The 23,346-nt window shown below is 55.6% G+C and overlaps 1 protein-coding gene across 2 annotated transcripts in view; it reads right to left on the bottom strand.

Annotated features, from left to right (window-relative positions):
- ARNT2 (aryl hydrocarbon receptor nuclear translocator 2) overlaps positions 1–23,218 on the bottom strand; it is a 156,962-nt gene extending 133,744 nt beyond the window's left edge. For both annotated transcript variants that reach the window (XM_032392058.1, XM_032392062.1), the window contains exon 1: positions 23,130–23,218. In XM_032392058.1, coding sequence (XP_032247949.1) covers positions 23,130–23,160 — 31 coding nt within the window. In that variant the 5' untranslated portion in view covers positions 23,161–23,218. The remainder of the gene's footprint in view (positions 1–23,129) is intronic.
- Between the last annotated feature and the right edge of the window lie 128 nt (positions 23,219–23,346).

The raw sequence follows: 23,346 nt of genomic DNA, 5'->3' as shown, positions 1-23,346 counted from the left end.
CCTGGAAAGCCCGGCCTGCAGAGGCCCTCGGGGGTCACAGGACTCGCCCTCTGGTTATGGAGGAGCAGGGCTCCCAGAGCTCACGGGATCGTCGTTCAGTGACCCACAGGCTCCGGCCCCCTCGGTCTGGAGCATCCGCACGCTTCCTGGGGGGCCCGGGAGTGGCTGTTTAGGCCTCAGAGGCCACAGGGCCTCCGTGGCAACTACTCACTCACGGGGCTCTTGTATAGAAGCAGCCACGGAAGCTGCGTATACGAGTGGGTTTGGCTGTGCGCCAGTCTATGCACACAGAAATTGGAATTTCATATAATTTTCACATCATGAGATATCATTCCTTTATGCCCTCCCCCCCCAATCATTTAAAAAATGTGAAACTATTTCTTAGCTTGTGGGACACAGAAAAAGAGGAGGCGGGCCAGATGTGGCCGATCAGACATAATTTGCCAACCTCTGGCCTCAGCCAGTGAGCCCGGGTGTCTGGCCCAAGAAGACGCCGGGGGGCTGAGCTCGGTGCAGCGACCACCGCTGGACAAGGCACCGCCCTCCCACGGGCCGAGCTGCAGGTGAGCGGCAGGTGCGGTAGGACTATGTCACCCAGCCCGAGCCCTGCAGGAGCAGAGCCGTGGGGGAAACCCACGCTGCATTTTCACCTATCGAGGAAAAACCCCATTCTTGGAGGCTGAGCTCCCAGGAGAGCGCGGCCTGGTTCTGCACCGAGCCAGACCCTCCCCGGATTTGTGGTCCGTCCCCTGGGCCATCTGAAGGGGCCACCGAGGCTGCCGGGCCAGAGCCTGTCCGGGAGGCAGAGGCCCCGGGTGCAGATCCCAAGGCGGCCGGTCCCTTCGGAGAGCAGCCCCCACGGCTGGGCCTCCAGCCCCCGAGGGCCACCCAAGCACGCCCAGCACAGGGGGAGAGACGGCCCCACTGCCAGGTGATCTCGGAGGGAGCCCCGGAGATGCAAAGCCTGCCCCGGGCACCGAGGCAGAGACAGCGTGGTCAGCGGGAGTGGCCGTGGCCAGTGGGAGTGACCAGCTGCCGCGTGGACGGGAGCAGAGGCAAATGCCCGAAGGCTGCGTGGACCCACAGAAGGAAGAGCAGGGGCACAGCGAGGAGGCTGGACAGGAGGCACAGACGGGCCCTGCGACAAGACCTGGGAGTCTGCTCGCCAGGAGCCCCCCAGCCCCAGAGAAGAAGCACAGAGGGCGGACATAGGAGGACCCAATACTGGGTTGGGGGGGGCCTGCTGCCGGAGGCGCTGTCCCAGCTGCCCCATGTGTCCCCACCACCCCCCAGTACGCACTGTCCCCGGGCTCTGGGGGGAGGCTCAGGTCATCTGGCGTCACAGGCCAGGGCGAGCTCAGGGGCAGGGACCCGAACGGCGGCTCGCAGCTGCTGGGGAAAGAGCACGGGAATCCCTGCGGGAAGAGGGCAGCCTGCCCCTGGTGCTGGCCCCGAGATGACCAGACCCGGGCCCAAGCCAGGCCACGAATACTGCATCCGGCCAGCCACCGTCCCAGCGTTCCCAGGCCCCCACCTGCGCAGAGCAGAGCCAAGCCTCAGAAGAAGACCGTGCAGAGAAGACAGAGGGCCTGCTCATCACAATGCCCAAGGCTGCTGAGCTGGCACGGACAATCTGGGCGTGGGGTTTTGGTGGCAGGAGACTGGCTTGTTTTTCTACAGAAAAATCCCCGTATTGGTTCCCTCGACGGATGCCCAACGCCCCGTAGGAGGATGAGGACATTGGATTCTGGGAAAGGGCATGAAGCTGGTGGGCAAACCCCCGGGACAGTCTGGGGAGGGAGGCTGTGTGATTCATCAGTGTGCATGCACCACCCAGAACAGGGCTCAGCGGGGGCAGGTGTAGACGGATCATGGCGGAGCCAAGGAAGGAAGAGGAGCAGTCCCCTCCTTGCTGGTAGCGGCCACCGTGGGCCTGGGCAGGCTGCCTGACTGCCTTCTCTGGGGTTGGGCATGGGGAGATGGGGGCTTCTGGCCCTCCATTCCCACATTCCCAACTCTGGTTATTTCTCTGTGTCACTAAAGCAAAAGAGCAGAGGAAAGCCTCAAGGTCACAACCAAGACCCTCGAAGGACCAGGCGGATCCCAGCCCTTGAGAGACATAAGAGGATAAGACGCCAGGACAGAGGCAGAAGCTACTCACACGGCAGCCTGGGGCTGGTCCGCCCACACCTGCAGTCCCTCTGGGCTCCGTCTCCCCTGGGACTGTCGTCCTTGCAGACTGGCTCTGGGATATCCCGAGAGGGAACACAACCCAGGAGAGGAAGGGCCCTCCCTCGGCAGCTCTGCCACGGACCGGACAGTCCGTTTGGATCAGACACACGACCCACGGTTGATCTTTGCAGTTTCCTGCAGGGCTGCTTAGATTGGGAGTCCCGAAGAGAGTGGCCAGCCACGCCGGGGGCGGGGGGGCAGGTACCAGAGGGGCTGGCTGGGCCTGGGGAGCGGGGAAGCCACGGGGCCCATCCCGCTCACATCAGCGGGCACCTGGGAAAGCCATTTACGATGGTGGCATCAAGGCAGAAGGCCTAGGAAGCCCTGTGGTCCCTGGGACGGTGGCTTTCGTCTGGGGGAGGAGCCCCGAAGGGCCAAAAGAAGGAAAGACCCAGATGATGGCTGGGGGGGCGGGGGCAAGAACAGGACATCGCTCCACAGGTGGCCCTGTGGCTACTTCTCAGAGTGATGTCCTGTGGGTGTGACTACCAGGGCGGAGGGACCGGGAGAGTAAGGACATGCTGTCGGGGGTGCAAGGGAACCTCTGCTCCCACACCGGAGGGCTGGTCAGGACCCCGGGGGCGAGGAGCAAGGGTGGGCAGAGGCTCGTCACGAATGTCAACGGAGCCGTGCCAGGCCACACGCCCTTCGTTCTGAGCAGGTGGTTACCAGTCCTGCCAACTTCCCCTGCTTTCTACCCAGAAAGAAACCTAGAATGCAGGACGTGCACTCCAAGAAGAAGTCATCTCCCAAGGACATTCACTGTATGAAAGTAAATCCTACACCTTTTCCAATCCACTTCCTGGCCTAAAGATTGTGACAAATAAATCCCGAGGATTCAGGTCATTCCACACGGAAACATTGTTGGGTGGCTCTGAAGACCCCGCGTGGCTACAAACCGGGGACACGGAGAGAGCTGGACTCGTCTGTAAAGGGATGTTGGCTTGTGATCAACAGTAGTTCTCGGCTTCCTTCAGGATCCTTTGCCTTTCTCTTCCAGAAGAGAACAGAGCTCTCTCCTATTAAATTGAAAACGTCTGCTGTGTATGCGCACGTGTCGGGGGGGGGGGGACACGAGGCCCACAGGCAGGCTCCTCCTCCATGGGACCCCGGCCCTCCCGGAGTCCCAGTGTTAACACTGATCGATCAAGGGCACTTCAGCCAACAAGATAATTCCTGCACGGTTACAGCATCGGGTTGAACACGGGACCGCGGCTGGGACGCAGGAGAACCTCCCAGCTCACCTGGGAAACCGGGTGAGTCACAATCTGACTCCGTCCATCTGTAAACTATGCGTCCCACATCCTCGTGCCTCATGAGATCATGTCCCAGAAACTGTTAGCGGGTCAGACGGCAATGCGCACAGGAGTACGGACGGTGACACCGCTCAGCGACCTCCCTAGAACACTGTGGGTCTACGTGCACACGCGGTCGGAGTACGTGAATCCCCAGCACTGCCTCGCGCGGGGCTGGAGAGGGGCACCCATCCTCGCCCTCTGGCCCAAGATGAATGTTGCACGTGGTCACCAAGTACAGACTATTGTGCAAAGAGCAGTGGCACTAGGCCTACGGGGCCACGGGGCAGACAGCAGAGATGGCACCCACATTGTCAGGGCGGGCTGCTGGGTGTGGGGGGCCCTAACAGGAGCCCGAGAGATGACAGCGGGAGGCAGGGCTGGGGGCCAACAGGCAGGCAGAAAGGAAGGTACACACAGACCGTGATCCCCCAGAGGTCAGATTCAAGAACAAAGGGAACTGTCGGGGAGGAAGATTCTGAAGCGTGGCAGAGAACTTTCCAAGAGCTGACATTGTCTAAATGTAAAAAAAGTGCCTTGTAAGTTGAGTGCGTGTCCAAGAGTGCACCAAGCAAGCCCTGGTGACTATGAGGCTGGGGCGTTATCAGGGGGACTCCTGACAATGACCCAGACCTTCCGAAGACGCATGACTCCACGACTTCCCACTACTTGGCATCACGTGCTAGAGTTTCACAGTTACTCTCGGTCCCTACAGTGAAGCCCAGCTCGGTTTCTCCTGCCCAGACCATGTCGTGAGCTGACTCCCAGTCGCTCCATCAGCAGAAGCTTGCTTCTCGTCCATCGGAGGCTCAGCACTCGCGGCCGGCCTTCCACGACGACTTCCGGGCACCTGTCTTGTATCGGGTACTATTCCCAGCACGGGCCTCAAGCTCAAAACTGAGCGAGACGGTCCGATACAGATCAATCTGAGCTGTGAACCAAAACATAATTTTAAAATGTGTTGTAGAAGACACGCAGCCGAGGGACACAAGGCACACTTGCCATGTCTTAGCAGAATGAGCCCCCGTGGCTGGGTCCCGACCCCACGGGTCGGCCATCCCTGCAGACTCCCCTCCCTGATGTCGCTTTCTTCTCGCCTTTTCCACTCGGGTTTACAACCTTAGGGCCCCAAACGCTGGTCACAACAGTAACACCCAACAAAACTAATTTTGTGCTGGTGCTATAAATTGAATTGTGTCCCACCCCATTCCAATTCACAGGTCGAGGCCCTAATTCCCTACCTCCTAACATGACCGCACGTGGAGGTGGGGCCCCCGGGAGGTGACTAGGTCTAGATGAGGTCTTGAGGGGGAGGCCTCCTGCTGGGATTAGTGTCCTTACAAGAAGAGGCAACAACAGAGAGCCTGCCCCCCCGCCCCACCTGTGCGGACACGGCTCGAAGGTGGCCGTCGCACGCCAAGAGGGGGGCTCTCCTCAGGAACCGGATCAGCCTGCCCTCGATCTTGCACTTCCCAGACTCCAAAATGAGAAAACGAACGTCTGTCACTGAAGCCACCGGGTCTACAGCACTTTGTGATGGCAGCCCAGGTTGACTAACACCATTGGTCAACGGCACCTAGTCAAAAGGAATGACTCCCGTGTGGGAATGCGTTCCCATGTGTTCCTCTCAATGAGATAATTTAACCTGGTCAAGAGCAGGGAAGCGCTCTTTCCTCTTCATGGACCCCAAGGGAGAACAGCCACATGACCGGTGACCATGACCCTCCATCAACCACACCCTCGCTTCCCTTCGCCCTGTCCACTCCCACAGAGTGGCCTTGGGGAAAGGGGCCATCGAGAAGTTGGGCTTTGCTGGGATGGACAGAAGGTCAAGAGAGACTGAACTCCGGTGGCAGCTGAGGCTGCCTTCCAGCCTACGAAGATGACACCCTAAAGCCGACTCCGCTCCTCCGGCTACACTCAAAGTAGAAAGTGCGGGGACGGCCGGACCGAGGTGTGGCTGCTCCCAGTGACCCACAGCTATGTAAAGAAGCAGCAGAGACCTCAACCATCTCCTCCCTGGCCACAAGACAGCCGGCAGCACGTGTGCACATGTCCACCTCTTATCCTGTATCTGAGCACGGACACGCGGCACTCTCTTCTCTCCTCAATGTCTCGTTCTGAGAACTACTTAATTCACTTGAGCCTCGTGGATACACCTGGGGACCTGAAATAGGGCCCACGACCCCGCAGGGCATCCCATAGAAATGCCACTGAAATGCCCATCTTCACTGAGGCAGGAGGGAAAGAAACATGCCCATCAGGACTCACGTGCACAGGGCCACTTAGGGGCCACGGGAACAGAAGCCCGCCAGCCCTGAGCAAGTCAAGGGCTCCCGGGACGGCGCTTCTGTCGAGAGCTACTCGGAGTCACGTCGAGTCCCTGCACTCCTTGGTCCTGTCTCTCTGCTGTGGTCTGTTTTCACTACACTTGGTTTAGGTTTGCATTTCTTCTGATTTATCTTGCTTGGAATCCGCTGTAGCTCCTGACTCTGCGGTGCAGAGTCGCTCATTCATTCTGGAAAATGACCAGCTTCCTATGGCCTCCCTGCCGTCTCTGACCGGAGCCCCACGGTGCACATGGAAGCAGGAGACCTTGCCTGTCTCATGGCCACCCGCCCGTGTGTCCTAACTCTGTCTCTGTGCTAAATGCCCTGCAATTTCTTCCATTCCACTTTCTAATTCATTAATTCTCCATTCATCTGTGTTTAGTAGCTATTAAATCCGTCCACTGATCTCCTAATTTTGTTTCCCAGAAAATGCTATAATTTCCTGACAGCCCACTTGGATTTAACAACAGCTGGCTGCCTTCACGTGGCTCCTGAGCACCCGGGGAAGGAGTATCTCACGAGGACCCACGATCGACTCAACATCTGAGGCCCCCCTTCCAGCTCCCCTGAGCTAGGGAAGGCCCAGAGGGTCATAAACGACCCCAGGGAAAAGGTGCATCTTCCCCAGGAAAAAGGAGATGGGAGGTTCTAACAGCCAAGCTGGAAGGGAGGAAGCAGATTTAATTTGATGAGAAAAAATAATGCAGCAAGATGGGGCTTGCGCTCAAGTATCACGAGAAATTCGTATCAGCTATAGAGTATCGTTTCTTGCGTTAAGGTTCGAAATCAGTAAATTATAGGCTAAAAATGGCCTTCTCTGTACCATTAGATGTTTTGACATCAATTCCCTTTCTACTGATTTTAAAATTGTGACCATTTGTCAAAGAGACCTTTGTCTCTGCATGAGCCTGACAGACCACAGCCAATCCTTTTATTTTCAAACCTTTCAGTCACTGTTTTCAAGTTGTAAGTAGTAGGATATGATGGTACAGTTTGAGAGCTGTTGTTCTACTCAATTAGAGAATCTTTTTATTTTAAAAGAAAAAAATTAACTACATGCTTCTTTGAAAAGCCACCATTTTCCAGCTGAAGATGACGCACTGAACTCCTGTCCCATCTCTGTCCTCATCCCGACACCCCGTCGACGACAGTGGGGACAGTCCAATCCCCGAGGCCAACAAACTGGCATTTTCTCTGGGGAAGGAAACGAGAGGTCTATTTTCTAAAGAAATTTACATCTCCCCGAAGCGATCAAGGAGCTGGGGCGTGGGAGAAGAGATGGAGGACCGTCCCAAGAAGTCAACATCCAACTAACAGAATTTCTAGAGAGAGAGGAGGGAGAGAACAAATTTATTTTTTTTAAAAAGTATTCAGCCCTGAAAGTCAGAGAGTCTAGGTTGAATACTCAGAACAGTAAATGAAACGAATCCCCACACCAAGGACCAGCCGTTCATTTTATAGATGAGAAAAAACCCCAAGAGAAAAAGCGGGGTGCCCGAGAGCGCAGAGCAGGCAGCAGCGGGACAGGGACACGGCTGTCCCCCCACTCAGCCCCGTCCGTCACCTCGTTCACCCACCGCCTTCCTGCCGGAGCCACCCAGCACAGCCGGGGTGCCAGTGGGAAGAGGGCGCGCTGGGCACGAGAGCAGCTTCGCCACTCACCAGCTGTGAATGGGGCTGCTGAGCCCCGACCACCGGGAAGAGCCAACCAGTCCATGGATCCAGGGCCAGGTGGGTGGGTCAGCAGCGCGCCCGCTACTGGTTTGGCTGCCCCTGGGCACCGCAGGGTGGTCCAGGAGCCCGGAGCCAGCAGCACCCGGGGACCGGTCGAAACGCAGGCGTCACCCCTCAGTCCCTACCTACCGACAGAGCGTCCGGGACGGGCAGAGCGGCAGCCGCCCAGGCTGCCCGCGCTGGTGATGCGCACGCGAGCGAAGGCACAGCAGTACCTGTGTGACTTCGCCACCTAGTGGGGGACAGCCTAACGGACCGGCAGCGGCAAGGGAGAGTTCCCACGCCTGCACCTTTAGCCCATGACCTGGGGCAGAAGCTGCCCTCCAGCAGACCGGACGAACGCGCACGAAGGCACAGACCCTGTCGTCCTTTCTACCACTGCGCTCCCAGCACCTCAGCCCCGTGGTTGAGACCGGGCGGACAGGTGACAGCCGCTGAACGGATGAAGACAAAAAGGCACAGGTCCTAACTTCTCCTTTGTCCCGGGACTCAGCGTGAGCCCCAGTGGGGCCAGTTAAACAGGTGGAAGGAGATGGGGGCACCGAGCCACCGTCTGCAGAGGCAAGTTCCAGGCACAGAGTCTGGGCGCCCTCTCGAGTGACCAGGCCCCACCCTGGTGTGCCCGGAGCATGGGAGGGGCTGGGAGGGACAATGTGCTGGGGTGACGGCCCCCTCCCAGGGCCCGCGCTCCCAGCAACGAGACGAGGAGGAGGGGCTGTGTGCACACGACAGCCCCCACAGCCCCAGAGTGCCAAGGGAGGGGGAGCTTCCTGTTTCCTAAGAGCCCCCTTCTTCGGTAAGCACACCGGCTCATGTGCTCCCCGAGTTCTTCCTGCTTCCCCGCAGAGCCCTTGTCACACTCCACGTCACCGCGGCGCCGAGAGAAGCACTAACAGTGAGAAACGGCACTGCCCCAAACACCGTGACATACAACCCTCTAGTCCTTCCCACAAACCAACGAGGCGCCCCATTTCACATGTCAGGAGCAGCAGCGCCATGAGCCGCGGGCCGGGTCCCCCAGGCCTGCTTCCAGCACAAGGGGGTATCTTGCTCACCTCCGAACCTGGGGCACTCAGAACAGACCCCACTGCACCCAATAAAGGAGCCACCCCATTTTACAGATGGGTAAACAGAGGCCCTCGTCTGCACTGCCTCCTAGCAGACGGCGTTCACATCACCCCCCACGCACAGAGCAGATGGGTCTGAGTTCTTACACACCTGCCCAGCGAGGCGGCCACCAGTAATTACTGGGGTGGTCCCAACATCTCCGCCCTGATTAGCTCTTGGGTCTCTGTCGAGAGAGGAGGAGGTGGGGAGGGGCACTTGGAAGAAGGGAGGAGGGGAGTAGGAGGAAGAAGAGGGAGAAGGATGAGGGAGGGATTCTCAGACTGGAAAGTTTCTGCAGGCAAATTCCACCCAAAATTATTCCGGTTTTTAAGTCACTAGGTCTTTCTTTACAAAGTCACAGTAAAATACCAACTTGTTTTTAAGTGGAACATAGAAAGCGCAAATTAACTTCCTTAACGTAAATGAAAATACACATGGAAGCCTGGATATGCCCCAGCAACAGAGAACAGGACAAATCACATGCTAATTACTGCCTGAAAGAAGATCTGGTTGTTAATTGCGTGTGTTTCAGGCATTCCACATGAGCAACCTACCTGAAAAGCTTTTCAATTTGTGTGTCGGGAAAGTTGGTAATTAAACACTTCAAATCCCTATTGACTTTATCAGAGATATGATAATCCTTACATAGTTAGATTATAATTATTTTTATTTGTCAAATGGAGTTGGTATTTAGTTTAGGAAAGTATTAGCCTTCCAGTCTTTTTTAAAACTCCCCTGGGACCTCTCCTCCCCGAGGAGTACCTGGAGCCGCCCAGGAATGGTGTGCAGAACCCAAAGACGAGGCTTAGCAAGCGTGCTAGGAGGGGCGTCTGAAACCGCTCATCCCCTCCTCAGCCTTGTCTGCCCGGGACCCTGATTCATCCACTCAGAGACCCCTTTTTGAGTGACAACTGCTAAAAGCAGTCTTGGGACACAATGTCATTTTGGTGGCGTTTTGATAAAAAATTTAAAAAGCACACCCCCCACGTAACCCTGAGGCAAAATCACACAAAACCAAATGAAGAGACACTTTAGAAAATGACTGACCTGTGCTTGGCCACAATGTGAAGGCCACCAAAGAAACACAAAAAACAGAACAAGACCAAAAAAAGCCTCCGAGCAATTATTCCAGAATTGAGGGGGAGTAAAAGGGCATCACATCGATGGACCGAGGGTATGAGGGCAAGTGAAATAAGTCCGACAGAGACAGACAAACGCCGTACGATCTCACTCGTGTGGAATATAAGAAATAAGACAAATGAATAAACAACAACAACAACAAAAACCAGACTCTTAAATACAGAGAACAAACTGGTGGTTGGGGGCAGGGGATGATATGAACCAAAGGGGATGAAGAGGTACAAACGTCCAGTTATAAAATAAGTAAGTCACAGAGATGCGAAGTACAGCACAGGGAATATGGTCAATAATACCGTAATGACGTGCGGTGACCCCTCTTACAGAGATGAATGCGAGTCATGTGCAGACCTGCTGAAGGCTAGAGTGTGCCCCGGCACTAATTTAACGTTGTGTGTTAATTATACTTCAGTCAAAACACGATACTAAAAAGAGAGACACCACAACTGAATACAATTTATAATCCTGGATTAAACCTATGGCCAGGAAAACAATGTTTCTGACTCTGAAGAACACTCCGTTGAAAATATGAGTAAGGTCTGTGGTCCCAACTGTCATATTAATGCTAATTTCCTGATTTGGGTCACAAACTGTTGTTATGTGAGAGAATGTCCTTATTCTTAGTGATGGGGGATCGCCGAGCGCCACGGTCAAGAAAGAATTCTTGAGACGTCTTCGGTGCAAAAAGGGTGCTTCTATTAAAGCACGGGGATAGGACCCAGGGGCAGGGCGAGCTGCCCTGGGATTGTGAGGCGTGACTCATGCTATACTTTCAGGTTTGTGGAGGGAGGGGGCAGGAAGAGATAATGTAAGTTTCTAAGGAATTTCTGTATGCTGAAAGCAGGGTCTACGGGACCTTGGAGGTCTGGCTATTGTCAAGATAAGGTTGCTTTTGGTCTCTCCAAGAACATGAAGGCAGCTGTGCATTCCCTGAGGAATGTCACGCTCTGCAGGTCTCAGGTGATGACGTAACTCTTCACTGGTTTGTCATCTGGGAGACAGAGGGACCGATTTGGTCATTCACTCAGTAAATATGTATTAAGCACCAATTATGTGCATGCCTCGTGCAAGGTACTGGGGACACTGCGGTTTAAAAAAACAAAAAAGTCCCAACTGGAAAGGAAATGAAAACTCAGAGGTTTCTGGCAAATCCCCGCGTCACCTGGGTGTCTTGAGCTCAGCATGTCCCAGAGCAAACGTGCCCCCCCCCCCCCCCCCCCCCCAACCCCCCCCCCCAAATTCCCAGACCTCATCCGTGTCCGCTGCCTTGGGACATGGCGCCCTAACCCACGCAGGGCCCGATGCAGGAACCCGGACGCTCCTGCCCCCGCATCAGCTATGTCCAGCCCATCACCTGGCTTAGCTGGTTTCACCGCTTACACACCCCCGTCTCTCCCCATGTCCACGGCCCCCACCTGGACTGCCCACTCGGCCCTGCAGCAGGTGTCCTTCACCGGGCCGGCAGACCCCGCAGCCGGAGAGATCTTTCCAGAACCTTCCTCCGGTCACATCACACCCTGCTCACAACACTTCGGAAGCTGCCTGTTGCAGCTGGAAACAAAGACTCCTTTCTTTCCTATTACTTATTTTACCGACAGCCTCATGCATGTGATTATTTCATAAAGGGCTGACTCTCCAACCACACAGTGAGCTCCGTGAAAGCGGAAACCGCGCCTGGCTTTGCACACCACTGTGAGCACACAGTTGGCATTCAAATTAATATTTGTTTAATTAGGTGGATAAGCAATTAAAATAATTAGGGTCTGGCTCTGTCCAGCGAATGGAGATTCACTGCGGCCGAGGACCTGGGCTGGCAGAGTCTCGGGGACACCCCGACAGATATGCCGGGCAGGCAGCTGGAGGCTGATGTTAGGGAAAGGCCCAGGCTCCTGTCCTATACGGAGCTGCATGCCCCAAGCCCACCCCTTCAGCATCCTCCCTCCGCCCATCAGAGAAGCCGGCGGGGGGCCACGTGCCCTCTGCCCCCCAGCGTGCTGTCGGTCACTTGCCTAAGACTGTCCCAACTCTGCCTGTTGTAGGGGCCGTTCTAGAGGCCGCTGGGCAACATGCAGCCAACCTGTTTTCTCAGATCCTTCTATCCCCCCAGCACGGAGCACAGCACCCTTTGTGCGGGGAGGCGGGGGTGCTCGGGGAAGGCTGCCTGAGCCGAACTGGAAGTTTTCTGGTGTGAAATGCTTTCAAAAGGAGAGAACACAGCTGTGATCCTTGATCACATTCATTCATTTTATTCTTTGGGGGACTTGGAATCCATCAAGCATATCAAATTACGGCAAATGATTCCAGACTACGCCTCATTTCAAACTGCTGATGGGATAAAAACATCAATGCTGTTCTAAAAATAATAAAAAAAAAATTCTTGCAGTTCCGTTATTTCACATTTAAATTAACTTCCTTCATGGGTATCATGATGATCCGAGGGGGATCATCTTGTTCTTACAGCCACCGGGTTTTCTTACACTGGGTGGTGGTCGTGAGGGCCGGACCCTTACCTCTCTGCCCACATGCCCCACGGACCTTCTGGGCTCCGTCCAGTTGCCACGGCCCAGAAGTGACAAACAGCCCTGTCCCCACGGGCCCGGGCTTCTTGACCTGGGCACTAGTGGTATCTGGGGCTGGAGAAGTCTTTGTTGAGGGGGGGTGATTCCCCATGACTGCAGGAGGTTCGGCAGCATCCCGGCCCCCACCCCCCCGACGCCCCCCCCCCCCCCCCCCCCCCCCCCCCCCCGGGGTGGGACCAACCAGGCCCCCCTGCCAACCCCCCCAACCCCCCCCCCCCCCCGCAGCTACACGCCGTGTGGACACACCTCTGTCCCCCCAGTGCCAGACTTCCCGGGGGGGGCTCTGCCACACAGCTCCGTCACAGGCCCCTCCAAGATAAGAAAAAGAATATCATGTGCATATAGCCATGAATTTAAAACAATGGGGGCATAAATTAACTTCAGGCCTTGTGGTGCCTCGAAGTCTGGAGCTCGGCTCATTAGCTGATGTTGTAAAGGGCAGCCACGCCGCTCTCCTGGCCTCCCTTCAGTCACTTACCAACTTCAGTGGCTTTTTCCTTAACTGGTGTGAGGCCAGTTTGGTGGGACCAGCAAAAAACGGGCAGGAAGAGGCCCCACGCAACAGGCTACGGGCCTCTGGTGGCCAGAGAGGGTCACTGCAGGGCCCCAGGGGGTGTCTGGTGCACAGAGGACCCTACTCTCCCGCTCCTCACTCGGCAGCAAGGCCTTGGCCCATCTGCTCTCGGGAGGCCCGGGATCCACCCACGGAGCTGGGTTTCCGCACAACTCCCCTGGTGCTCTCCTGGGGGTGCTCCCCGGCTGTCCTACACCAAGCCTTTCTTGCGTCACCTGGGACCGGGTAGGGAGGTGCCCAGTGCAGGAGTCACCAAATCAAACACACGCTTCGCTTACCCTCAGTCACTAACACCTCCTGACCCTGCCTTTGAAGCGGGCATAACAGCCACCAACTAAGCCACGGACGCAGGCAAAGGGACAACAGCCCCCCACCCTTCCCCAAGCTCGCTCAGCCCCGGGCACCAAGCTCGCCTCAACCAAAGAGACTGAGTGAGCAGACGAGGGCAGGGCGCTAAAACCCAAGACTCGGCATCCCTGCCGCGAACGACAGGAGGACAGAGAACACAACAACGTCCACAACGATCCTACGCGCGTCTAGTATTTCGGGGGAACGTGTGACGTCTGTCGTAACACATACAAAAACGTTCACAGTGGGCGATGGAACTGCCTTCCTGCTTTTGTACATTTTCCGACTTTTTTTTTTGTTTACAATCAACATGTATCTTCATTGTTCCACTCGGGGGAGGGGAAGGTAATGAGGACGGCAGCCGGGGACCCGTCAGCAGGGGTAGGTAATGAGGACGGCAGCCGGGGACCCGTCAGCAGGGGTAGGGGACCCCCGGGCTCTGCCTGGCCACTCTCCCAGCACAACCATGCCCCCTGCTTCTGTACCACGTACGAAAGTGGGAGCCACCTGCTCGTGCACATTTTTGCTTGTTTGTGGATTTGCCTGGAAAATGGTCGACCTGGCGCAGGCTGGAAAGCAGGAGGCTCCTTATCTGCAAAGGGCCCGGCCTCCAGCTGCTACAACTGCCAGCAGCATCCGCTCAGAGGGCGGTGGGTGCATCCTTTGAACAGAAACAACGCTGCCACCCCCCTCCGGGCACTGAATCTAAAGCCAGTCCGGAGTCGACCTTATCTGCAGCTGCCGGTAACCAGCCAGCCACATCCACGGTTCCGCACACAGAACAGAAGGCAGGGAGCGGAGGACCCCTTCTGGGAGGACCCCAGAGGGACTCTAATAAGGGACCTGGTGGGGCCGGGCCCTCCACTACTACCGGCAGGTCACCAGGTTACGGCCCGTCTTACCTCCCCTCCTTCTGGGGAGGAGGGTAAGATTTGTGCATCTCCAAGGTTCCTTTATAACGAGATAAAGTCTGGAGGAACTGGTTTGGGTAGGGACTACCCTGATAGGATTACAGATCAAAATCAGTTCCCACAAATAAAGACCAGAATCTAAATTAGACAGCTCTAGCCTACTGTTTCAGAGGCCTGCAAATACACTGTCCATGGCCTTGCTTTCTTAAGACAAGCATGTATAGGCAGCCGCATACAAAGCTATAACCCAACTCCCTCGCATCCACGCACCCACGCATCCACGCACCCACGCATCCATACACCCACGCATCCATACACCCACGCATCCACGCACCCACGCATCCATACACCCACGCATCCATACACCCACGCATCCATACACCCATGCATCCACGCACCCACGCATCCATACACCCACGCATCCACACATCCACGCATCCACGCATCTATACACCCACGCACCCACGCATCCATACACCCACGCATCCACGCACCCACACACCCACGCATCCATGCACCCACACACCCACGCACCCACACACCCACGCATCCACGCACCCACGCATCCATACACCCACGCACCCACGCATCCATACACCCAGGCACCGCGCACCCATGCGCCCACGCACCCAGGCGCCCATACACCTATACACCCATGCACCCAGGCATCCACGCATCCACCTTACCAGATGCCCACTGCACAGGACGCAATATGACAGGCGCTGGGGCTGCACCATGAGGAAGGCATTCCCTGCCCTCGTAGGGCCTCCAGGCCAGCAAGCGACCCAGGCACCAACCAATGACTACACTATTTACCATTTCATTCCCGGTGAGGGGAAGCACTCCAAATGCGAAGTAGACCCACAGGGCCCTGGCAGAGCGCAGCGCAGGCACGCTTTACCTGGATCGAGGCATCAGGAGAGGTCCCCCCATCCCCGCACCCCCCCCAGCTGAGTAAGAAGCCAAGCTGGGACCAGGAGAAACAGGCGCTGGACAGGGAAACACTTCGGTGTGGGCAGTGGGTGGGCATGGGGCAGGAGAGACAGGTGAACTCGGGGTCAGCAAAAGCCCTCCAATGCAGGGGCTGGGCCAGAAGCAGGAGACAGTTGGTATTCACCCCACAGGAAGTTCTGTGTGGTGTCTGCGTCCACCAGCCTGCCCCGCGCACTGACCGCTCCCGCCAGCCTCTGTCTGAAAGCCCCACCCGTCCCCACACAGCTGTCTGTCGCCGGACCACGCCAGCGCACGCTCCTGCCATTACAGACCCGCACAAACATGACCTGAGCACGGGAGGAAGAGACGCAGAAAGGATGTCCCTAGGCAGGTGAGTGTCAGCACAGACCCACAATAAAGCGGTAAGTGGGGGCGCTGCCTGGGGACTGAGGTGCTTTAGCCCGACTGTTGTGCCCTCTGGGATCTCATCCTCCCCAAGGAAAACGCTCAGAGGAGCTGGAGAAAGGCTGGCTGACGTCCCTCCCCATGTACTCACTTCTGCAGCCCAGGTCCCTGGGGCCAGGTGGCCACTAGCTCCCCGACAGTGCCAGCCCCCTGCCCCGGGGGCACGCCAACCCAAGTGTCCAATGCTGAAGCCTCAAGCACGCCTCCGGCCCCATGCGCCTCCCACCTTCCTGTCACCTCCCACCACCCAGGCGTCAGCTCGGACGGCGGGGGGCCTCCTCCACTCCTCCTCCCTCTCACCCTCTCCCACCCCTCGCCACATAGTCCTGACAGTTCGGCCCAAAAAGAAAGAACTGCTGCAGGTGGCCACGCAGGAGGAGCCCGGCCCCACTGCACGACGGACAAGGACGTGCCCGGTGCCCTGGCGCTGTTCGGCGTGGAGTCCTGGCCCCAAAGTCTATCTCACCTCCTCCTACTTCTCTCCATCTCTGCCGGCCGGGCCCACGTCAGCAACCTCCAGCTGGAGTCTTGCCTCTCCTCCTGCCTGCCAATCTGCTCTCCACACAGCAGCTGGGAACAGCACGGTGAAGTGCAGGGCGGAGCACGTCTCTCCCTGGCTCAAGACCCCGCGGCGGCCTTCTACTGCGCCGAGAATAAAGTCTGAAGCCCTAGCTCAAGCTCCACAGCCTTCCGTGAGCCGGCCTCCACCCACGCCTCCAGCACCCCACACCACTTCACCCTCGCTCACGGGCCTCAGGCCACTCGGCCTGTTCTGGTTCCTCAAAGCAGACCAGCCCTTCCGACCTCAGGGCCTTTGCAGAGGCTCTTCCCTTTGTCCAGAATGCACCTCCTTGCCCATGTTTGTCTTCATTCCTCAGATCTCAACTTACAGGTTGCCTCCTCAAGGCAAGAATATAGAAGACAGTCTCTTCAACAAATGGCGTTGGGAGAACTGGACAGCCACGTGCGGAAGAATGAAACGGGACCACTCTTACACCGTGCACAAAACTAAACTCAAAAGGGATGAAAGACCTCAATGTGAGACCTGAAGCCATAAAACTCCTAAAAGGAAAAGTAGGCAGTCATCTTGGACATTGGCCATTGCAACATTTTTCTAGCTACATCTCCTCAGGCAGGGGAAACAAAAGCAAAAATGAAATAGTGGGACTTCATCAAGATAAAATGATTCTGCACAGAGAAGGAAACAGTCAACAAAACAAAAAGGCAACCTACTGAATGGGAGAAGATATCTGCAAATGACATATCTGATAAGGCATTAATATCTAAAATATTAGATATTAATGGGGTGCCTGGGTGGCTCAGTCGTTAAGCGTCTGCCTTTGGCTCAGGTCATGATCCCAGGGTGCTGGGATCGAGCCCCGCATCGGGCTCCCTGCTCAGCAGGAAGCCTGCTTCTCCCTCTCCCCCTCCCCCTGCTTGTGTTCCCTCTCTCGCTGGTCTCTCTCTGTCAAATAAATAAATAAAATCTTTAAAAAAAATAAAAATTAAAAAATTAAAAAATAAAATATATAGAGAACATACACAACTCAACACCAAAAAACAAATAATCTGATTAAAAAACGGGCAGAGGACCTGAATAGACACCTCTCCAAAGAAGACATCCAGATGGCCAACTGACACCTGAAAAGATGCTCAACATCACTAATCTTTAGGGAAATACAAATCAAAACCACAGTGAAATACCACCTCACGCCGGTCAGAATGCCTAAAATCAACAACACCAGAAACAACAGGTGTTGGGAGGATGTGGACAAAGAGGAGCCCTCATGCACTGTTGGTGGGAATGCAAGCTGGTGCGGCCACTCTGGAAAACAGCATGGAGGTTCCTCAAAAAAATTAAATATAGAGCTACCCTATGATCCAGTAATTCCACTGCTGGGTATTTACCCAAAGAAAACAAAAATGAATTCAAAAGAATACATGTAACCCTGTGTTTACTGCAGCATGATTTGTAATAGCCAAGACATGGAAGCAACCCAAGTGTCACCAATAGATGAATGGATAAAGACGTGGTATATACATACATATACAATGGAATATGACTCAGCCATCAAAAAGAATGAAATCTTGCCATTTGCAAGGACATGGATGGGGCTAGAAAGTATTATGCTAAGTGAACTAAGTCAGACAGAGAAAGACAAATACCATATGATTTCACTTATAGGTGGAAGCTAAAAAACAAAACAATAAACAAACAAAAACTCATAAACACAGAGAACAAACTGATGGTTGCCAGAGGGGAGGGGAACTAGGGGACGGGCAAAATGAGTGAAGGGGAGTGGGAGGTCCAGGATTCCAGGTATGGGATGAGTAAGTCACGGGAATAAAAGGTACAGCACTGAGAATATAGTCAACGGGATCCTAACATCACTGTGTGGGGAGAGGTGGTAGCTACACTTGGGATGAGCCCCGCACAATGTATCGTGTCATGGAATCACTATGTTACAGGCCTAAAACTAATGTAACGTTGTGTGTCAACTACACTCAACAACAAAAAAAGAAGATCAAATAAATTTTACAGAGTTAATCTTAACCTGAAATATAATCTCGTAAAGCATTTCATTACATCTTACATGTCTATTCTGTTTCGTTAACATCTATCCTATTTTACAAACGTATGCACATCCACGTTAGAATGCATCCTGTCTCTGCAGCAGCGAGTGCAGTACCTCGACCATAAAGGACTGCCTTACAGAACCCCTGCTACATTAACGATCAGGATATCTATCACCTCGGCCAGGACCCACGGGTCCCCAGGTCCACCTTGTCTCACCTACGTCTCGGAATATGGAGCAGGAATGACTTCTGTGTTAAGTAAACATCTGCAACTGCTCGTGCAAGAAAACCAGCAAATATCAGGACACCTCGATGAATAAGCCCAACTCTTAAAAACCATGACTGCCTAGGGACCCTAGGATAAAATGTCCTTTAACTTTTTTGTAGGAACTACCATATCAGTGTGCTTTGATTCTAAATCAGGTGATTGATACCAAGTTCGCTCTCTATGGAGCGATCTATAAAAGAAAGCAATAAAATCAAATGCTAATAAAGAATTTTTAAAAAGATTTCCCCTCCAAGAGGCAAACCTCAAACCTCCTTCATTTCTTCACCATTAACAATTTTGTAACTAACCTATTTGTGGGATTCCTTGTGGCTGCGTGTGTCCGTGGGCTGCAAGCAGCTCAGCGGCCACGGCTGTCCTGGTTCCTCACTGCTGATCACCCAGAGCCTAGCTCTCAGTACTGGGCACATAATAGTTCCTCAGTAAATACTGGCTGAGGTATAATAAACCTCATTTTCAGACATCATTCCTCTCATTTGGCAGAAGCCAAAAGGCTACCAATTCATCACTGGGCTCATGGCACATGTCTACAAGGTAAACTTTACAAAGATTTTTTACTGAAAAGCACACCAACACTATATGTTAATTAACTGAATTTAAATAAATTTTTTAAAAAAGAAGACCATAGGTTTTACATGTGGATGGTCCAGCAGCAAAATGGACTTTTTTCTTAATGCACAGTACTTGACTGATTCTAAATGCACATTTTTAAAACATCCCTGAAATGGAGGCACATCGTCTAATAAACAGTATGTCAGAGTTGAAGTGCCAGAGTTTTTCCTCAGGAGTAGATACAACAGCTATGTGTCTTGTAACTGATGGGCTGTGGGTTCCATGAAATGCAGTATGTAAAGAAATCGGGCTTCCGCAGTCCGCTCGGTTGGGCGCTCCACTGCCCTGGGGGGGCAGTGCCCCTGGCCCAACAAGCATCATGGGCATCTCCCCGAGGCTCTGAGTCTACTGCATTCTTGGGCGTCCATCTGGGTGTCCAGATCCCCAGGAGAACTGACAAGACAGCCACTGGAGGGCTCCCCGTGCCTTCACAAGTCTGCCCACATAACCCCAGCCCGGAAGGACCCTACATTCTCCATAGCACAAAATCTCTCTCTTCTAAACGCCCGGTTTCAGAAGCTAGCTCCCCACAAGGCTTTCTCTGCGTTCCCAGCGTGATGCATGCACACCTGTCCAGCGTGCATTTCGTGCTACCGTTTGTCATGAAGTTAGCCTCCTTACGCCTCCCCTGTTAGCCTCGGAACTCCCTGAGGTCCAAGAGCATCCTTCCTGACCTTCACACTATCCTGAACCCTGAGCAGTGCTTGGTACATCAAAAGTGTTCAATGTGTCTGTTGGACTGACCCAAATGTCCCTCTGTCTACAGCTGTTTGCCCAGAGGACCTTCCCGTACCATACAATCAATTCCAAACTGAAATGCCAAAGACCAGAAACATGGAGGGAAAAGAAGTCTAGTAATTGATTTCAGGAAAAAAGTGGACATTCTAAGTCTCTGAAAACATACCTTTAAATTCCTTTACCATGTGCAAGGAAGCCTTATTAATTCTTCCGCAAACGCTCCTTGCAGGGAATGTCCTGATGACGCCTAATTCCTGATGATCTCTGGCCTGAGTGTACCTGAGACCTTCCTGCTTCTGCTACAAAAGATTAAGGTGGCGTGAAGGCATTGGAAGGGCAACCCCTTTGTACCCTGTACCATTTCAGTTACAGATAACCTTCCATGGGCAAAACGAATCCAAACCTTCCCTATCACATATAAACCAGAAATACTTAAATATCACCCAAAAAGGAAGTGAAACAATGCACACAGGCAACAGAAGATTCTAGGACTCCATCCCCTGGTCTAGAGGACAGAGGTCGTCCCCGGCCAGAGAGAACGGGAAAAATCAGCAACCCGTGTAGGGCCTGGCAGTAGGGAGGTGTCAGGCACCACTGGAGACCCCGACCGTGAGGGCAGACGCCAGGAGAACTGGGGGAGCCCAGCCTTTCTCTGCTCAGAGAGCACGCCTCCCCCGGAGTAGTTTCTAGAATCCGGACCTGAAACCCAAACAGGAGATCTGGAAAGGGCACATCAGAGGTTTAAACGGGGCTCCTATTGCCTGAACACCCAGAGAATGTGAAGACTCCAGCTCCATCCAGCATCTTGGACCCCAGAGTGCCCTCACCGTGCCTCGCAGAGACGACTAACGGCGGAGGGGTCTGCGGCGGGCAGCCGGGACCTGGGAAAACGGAACCAGTGGGCACGGGCGCAGAGGTGACAGGCTGTGGCCTTTGGACCCTGGGCACGAAGCAGCAGCACAAATCCATCTCAGTGCCTCCTGGGGCCTTTGGCTGTGTTTACCAAGCTCTTACTCTTTGCAAAGCAACGACGTCTGGGGAGGGGGTAAGGCAGGGGCAGGGGGAGGTGTTCAGAGAAGCGTATGGGGCTCCCGCCCCCGAGCGGTGGGCTCCGGGCAACAGGCTTGGGTGCGTGGCCTCAACTGCCAGTCACATCTTCAGTCTCTCTCTCGGGCTCACACCTTTGCTGTAGCCCTTCAAACCACACCCCTTCTCCCAAAGAAGGTAGATATTCCCACGGGACAAGAACAGCATGCCCCACAGATCTGAGTGTGATCATGGGGGACCGGCCAGGAGGAAAGACTTTGCACTTGAGAAGACCTCTCTGTGCTCAGGATCTCTGGCGTCTCTGCCGTCGGAGAGAAGACGCAGACAGCACCGTCTGTCAAGCGGGCCGGGCGCTTCCAAATAATAGCACAACCCTCACCTGCACCATGTGAGTCCCCCACCGGCCAAGGCGCGGGCACGCGGGCGCTCCGCACCGCCAAGCCCGGCAGCCGTCCTGGATGCTGCAGGCAGCTGGTGGAACAATGCAGCGGACAAACCCGTTTTCAACGGTGATACAAGGGAATATGCGTGTGTATACACTATGTAAATACCCTCTCTGATTTTATTCCTCTTTCCAATATAAACCTCTATTGGACTAAACAATCCTCGTTTAATCACCTTTGCTTTTTTTTTAATGTCATAACGTTTAAGTCCATCAATTTGCTATTGATTTTTCAGCAGCTGACCAGGTTGAAACTGCAGACGCCAGGAGCCATTCAACTGGAGCCGCTGTGTCCACACGTGCCACGTTCCCGCTCGGTGTTCTGGACCACCAACTCCTGATCTGATCGCCAAGCCTCCTTGTGCCTCGTATGGAACCTCCTTCCCTGGAACGCCTCAGACTCCCCACCTCTGTGTCTCCATGGCCTCCCGCTTTACCCTCACCCCACATCTGAGCTGTGCCAACTCCAAGGCCCCCACCTGCCCAATGGTGCAGTTCCTCTCTGTTCTGAGCCAGATCTGAGACATCTCATCACCCTCCCCCCACCACGGGCCTCATTTCAACCAGCCTCCCTGCCTCCAGGCTTGCTCCTTCCTATGTTATCTGGACGTGGCTGACAAATCCACCTTCCTGAAGCATCGTAATCATGTGACTTCGTCGTTCGATACCACTGAGGACTCCTTAATGTGGGAGGGAGAGTCCAGACTCCTTAGAGTGTCCTTCAAAGCCAAACAAGTCGCTGAAATCCCCCTGCTCCCTCCTATAACCCAATGCCCCCCATACTCACTGAAACCTACCCAGTGTAAGTCCGCCACTCAAGCTGTCCCCTCCACCTGCGAGTACCCTCCGCCCCTGGCTCCGCGCATGCAAACCCTCCAGCCCCACCAAGGTGGGCTGGGTAATGTCTGATCTCCAAAAGCTTTCCCTGGCCACTTTCGATGGAAGGGATCCTTTACTCCTAACTCCGATGACACATTTTTCTTTCTTTACTGGGCACCCCACCCCACCCCCATCTCTAACACACGGACCTTTCCCTCCTGGGAATTCCCTGCGGATTGGCCTCCGTCTGACTGCAGCCTGCACCCCCCTCGGGAACCTAGCCCCAAGGCGGGCCGGCGGCACTCAGGGCCCAGCACCCAGGACTTGACAGCAGGCAGCCTGAGTGTCCCCCCTTCCCATTCCTGGGCACCCCTCAGGGAGTCCTCCTCACCAGGCAGGGCACTCCCCCACCTACAACAGAATTTCCCTGCTCCCGTCCCCAAACAGGTACACAGGCCCACTTGTAACCCAGCCACGCGTTCCAAATCGGCCTGGGCGCGCACGGTTGTCGCGGACCGCACCCTGCGGTCAGGTCCGGCCGGAGGCGGGGGCGCGAGCCGGGCAGCGCGGGGTGCTCCGGGCCGCCGGCCGCTGCGGGCTCAGTGCCCGCGCCCACCCGAGCTCAGGGCACAGGGCGGCGGCGCGGGGACAGGGGGCGCGCCGCGCGGGGGAGGCCGCGAGTTCCACCCCGGCCACCCTGTTGAATCCCGGCTCCAAACTTTTCCGGCGCCCGCGCCGCGCCCTCCCGCCGCCCCGACCGCTGCCGGCGATGCCGCGGGGGCCGCGACCCGAAGGGGAAGCCGCGCGGGACGGGAGGCCGACGGCGGGTGTTCTCGGAAGCTCAGGGGTCGCGGGCCCGCCCTCCGATGCGGGGCCGGGCCGGGGGAGCGCGGGAGAGGGGCCGCCGCGGTGCGGGTGCTGAGGCTGCGGCCGGGGCTGCGGGCGGGCGCGGCCGCTACTCACCCGGAGGGTTCACCGCCGCCGGGGTTGCCATGTTGCCGGGAGGCCGGGAGGCCGGGCGGGGCGGAGGGCGGCGCGGAGCCGGGCCCCGGAGGGCGGGCGGGCCCAGGCGCCGCCGCCGCCGCCACACAAAGGCCGGCGCGGGCGGGCGCTGCCTCCGCTCCCCCCGCCGCCGCCCCGCCCCCGCCGCCCCTCCCCCCGCCGCCGCCCCGCCCCCGCC

The sequence above is a fragment of the Phoca vitulina genome, unplaced genomic scaffold (assembly GCF_004348235.1).
Source record: "Phoca vitulina isolate PV1807 unplaced genomic scaffold, GSC_HSeal_1.0 scaffold65, whole genome shotgun sequence".
Taxonomy (NCBI): domain Eukaryota; kingdom Metazoa; phylum Chordata; class Mammalia; order Carnivora; family Phocidae; genus Phoca; species Phoca vitulina.
The sequence above is the reverse complement of the archived record's forward strand: the minus strand, read 5'-3'. Positions and strand labels throughout refer to the sequence as shown.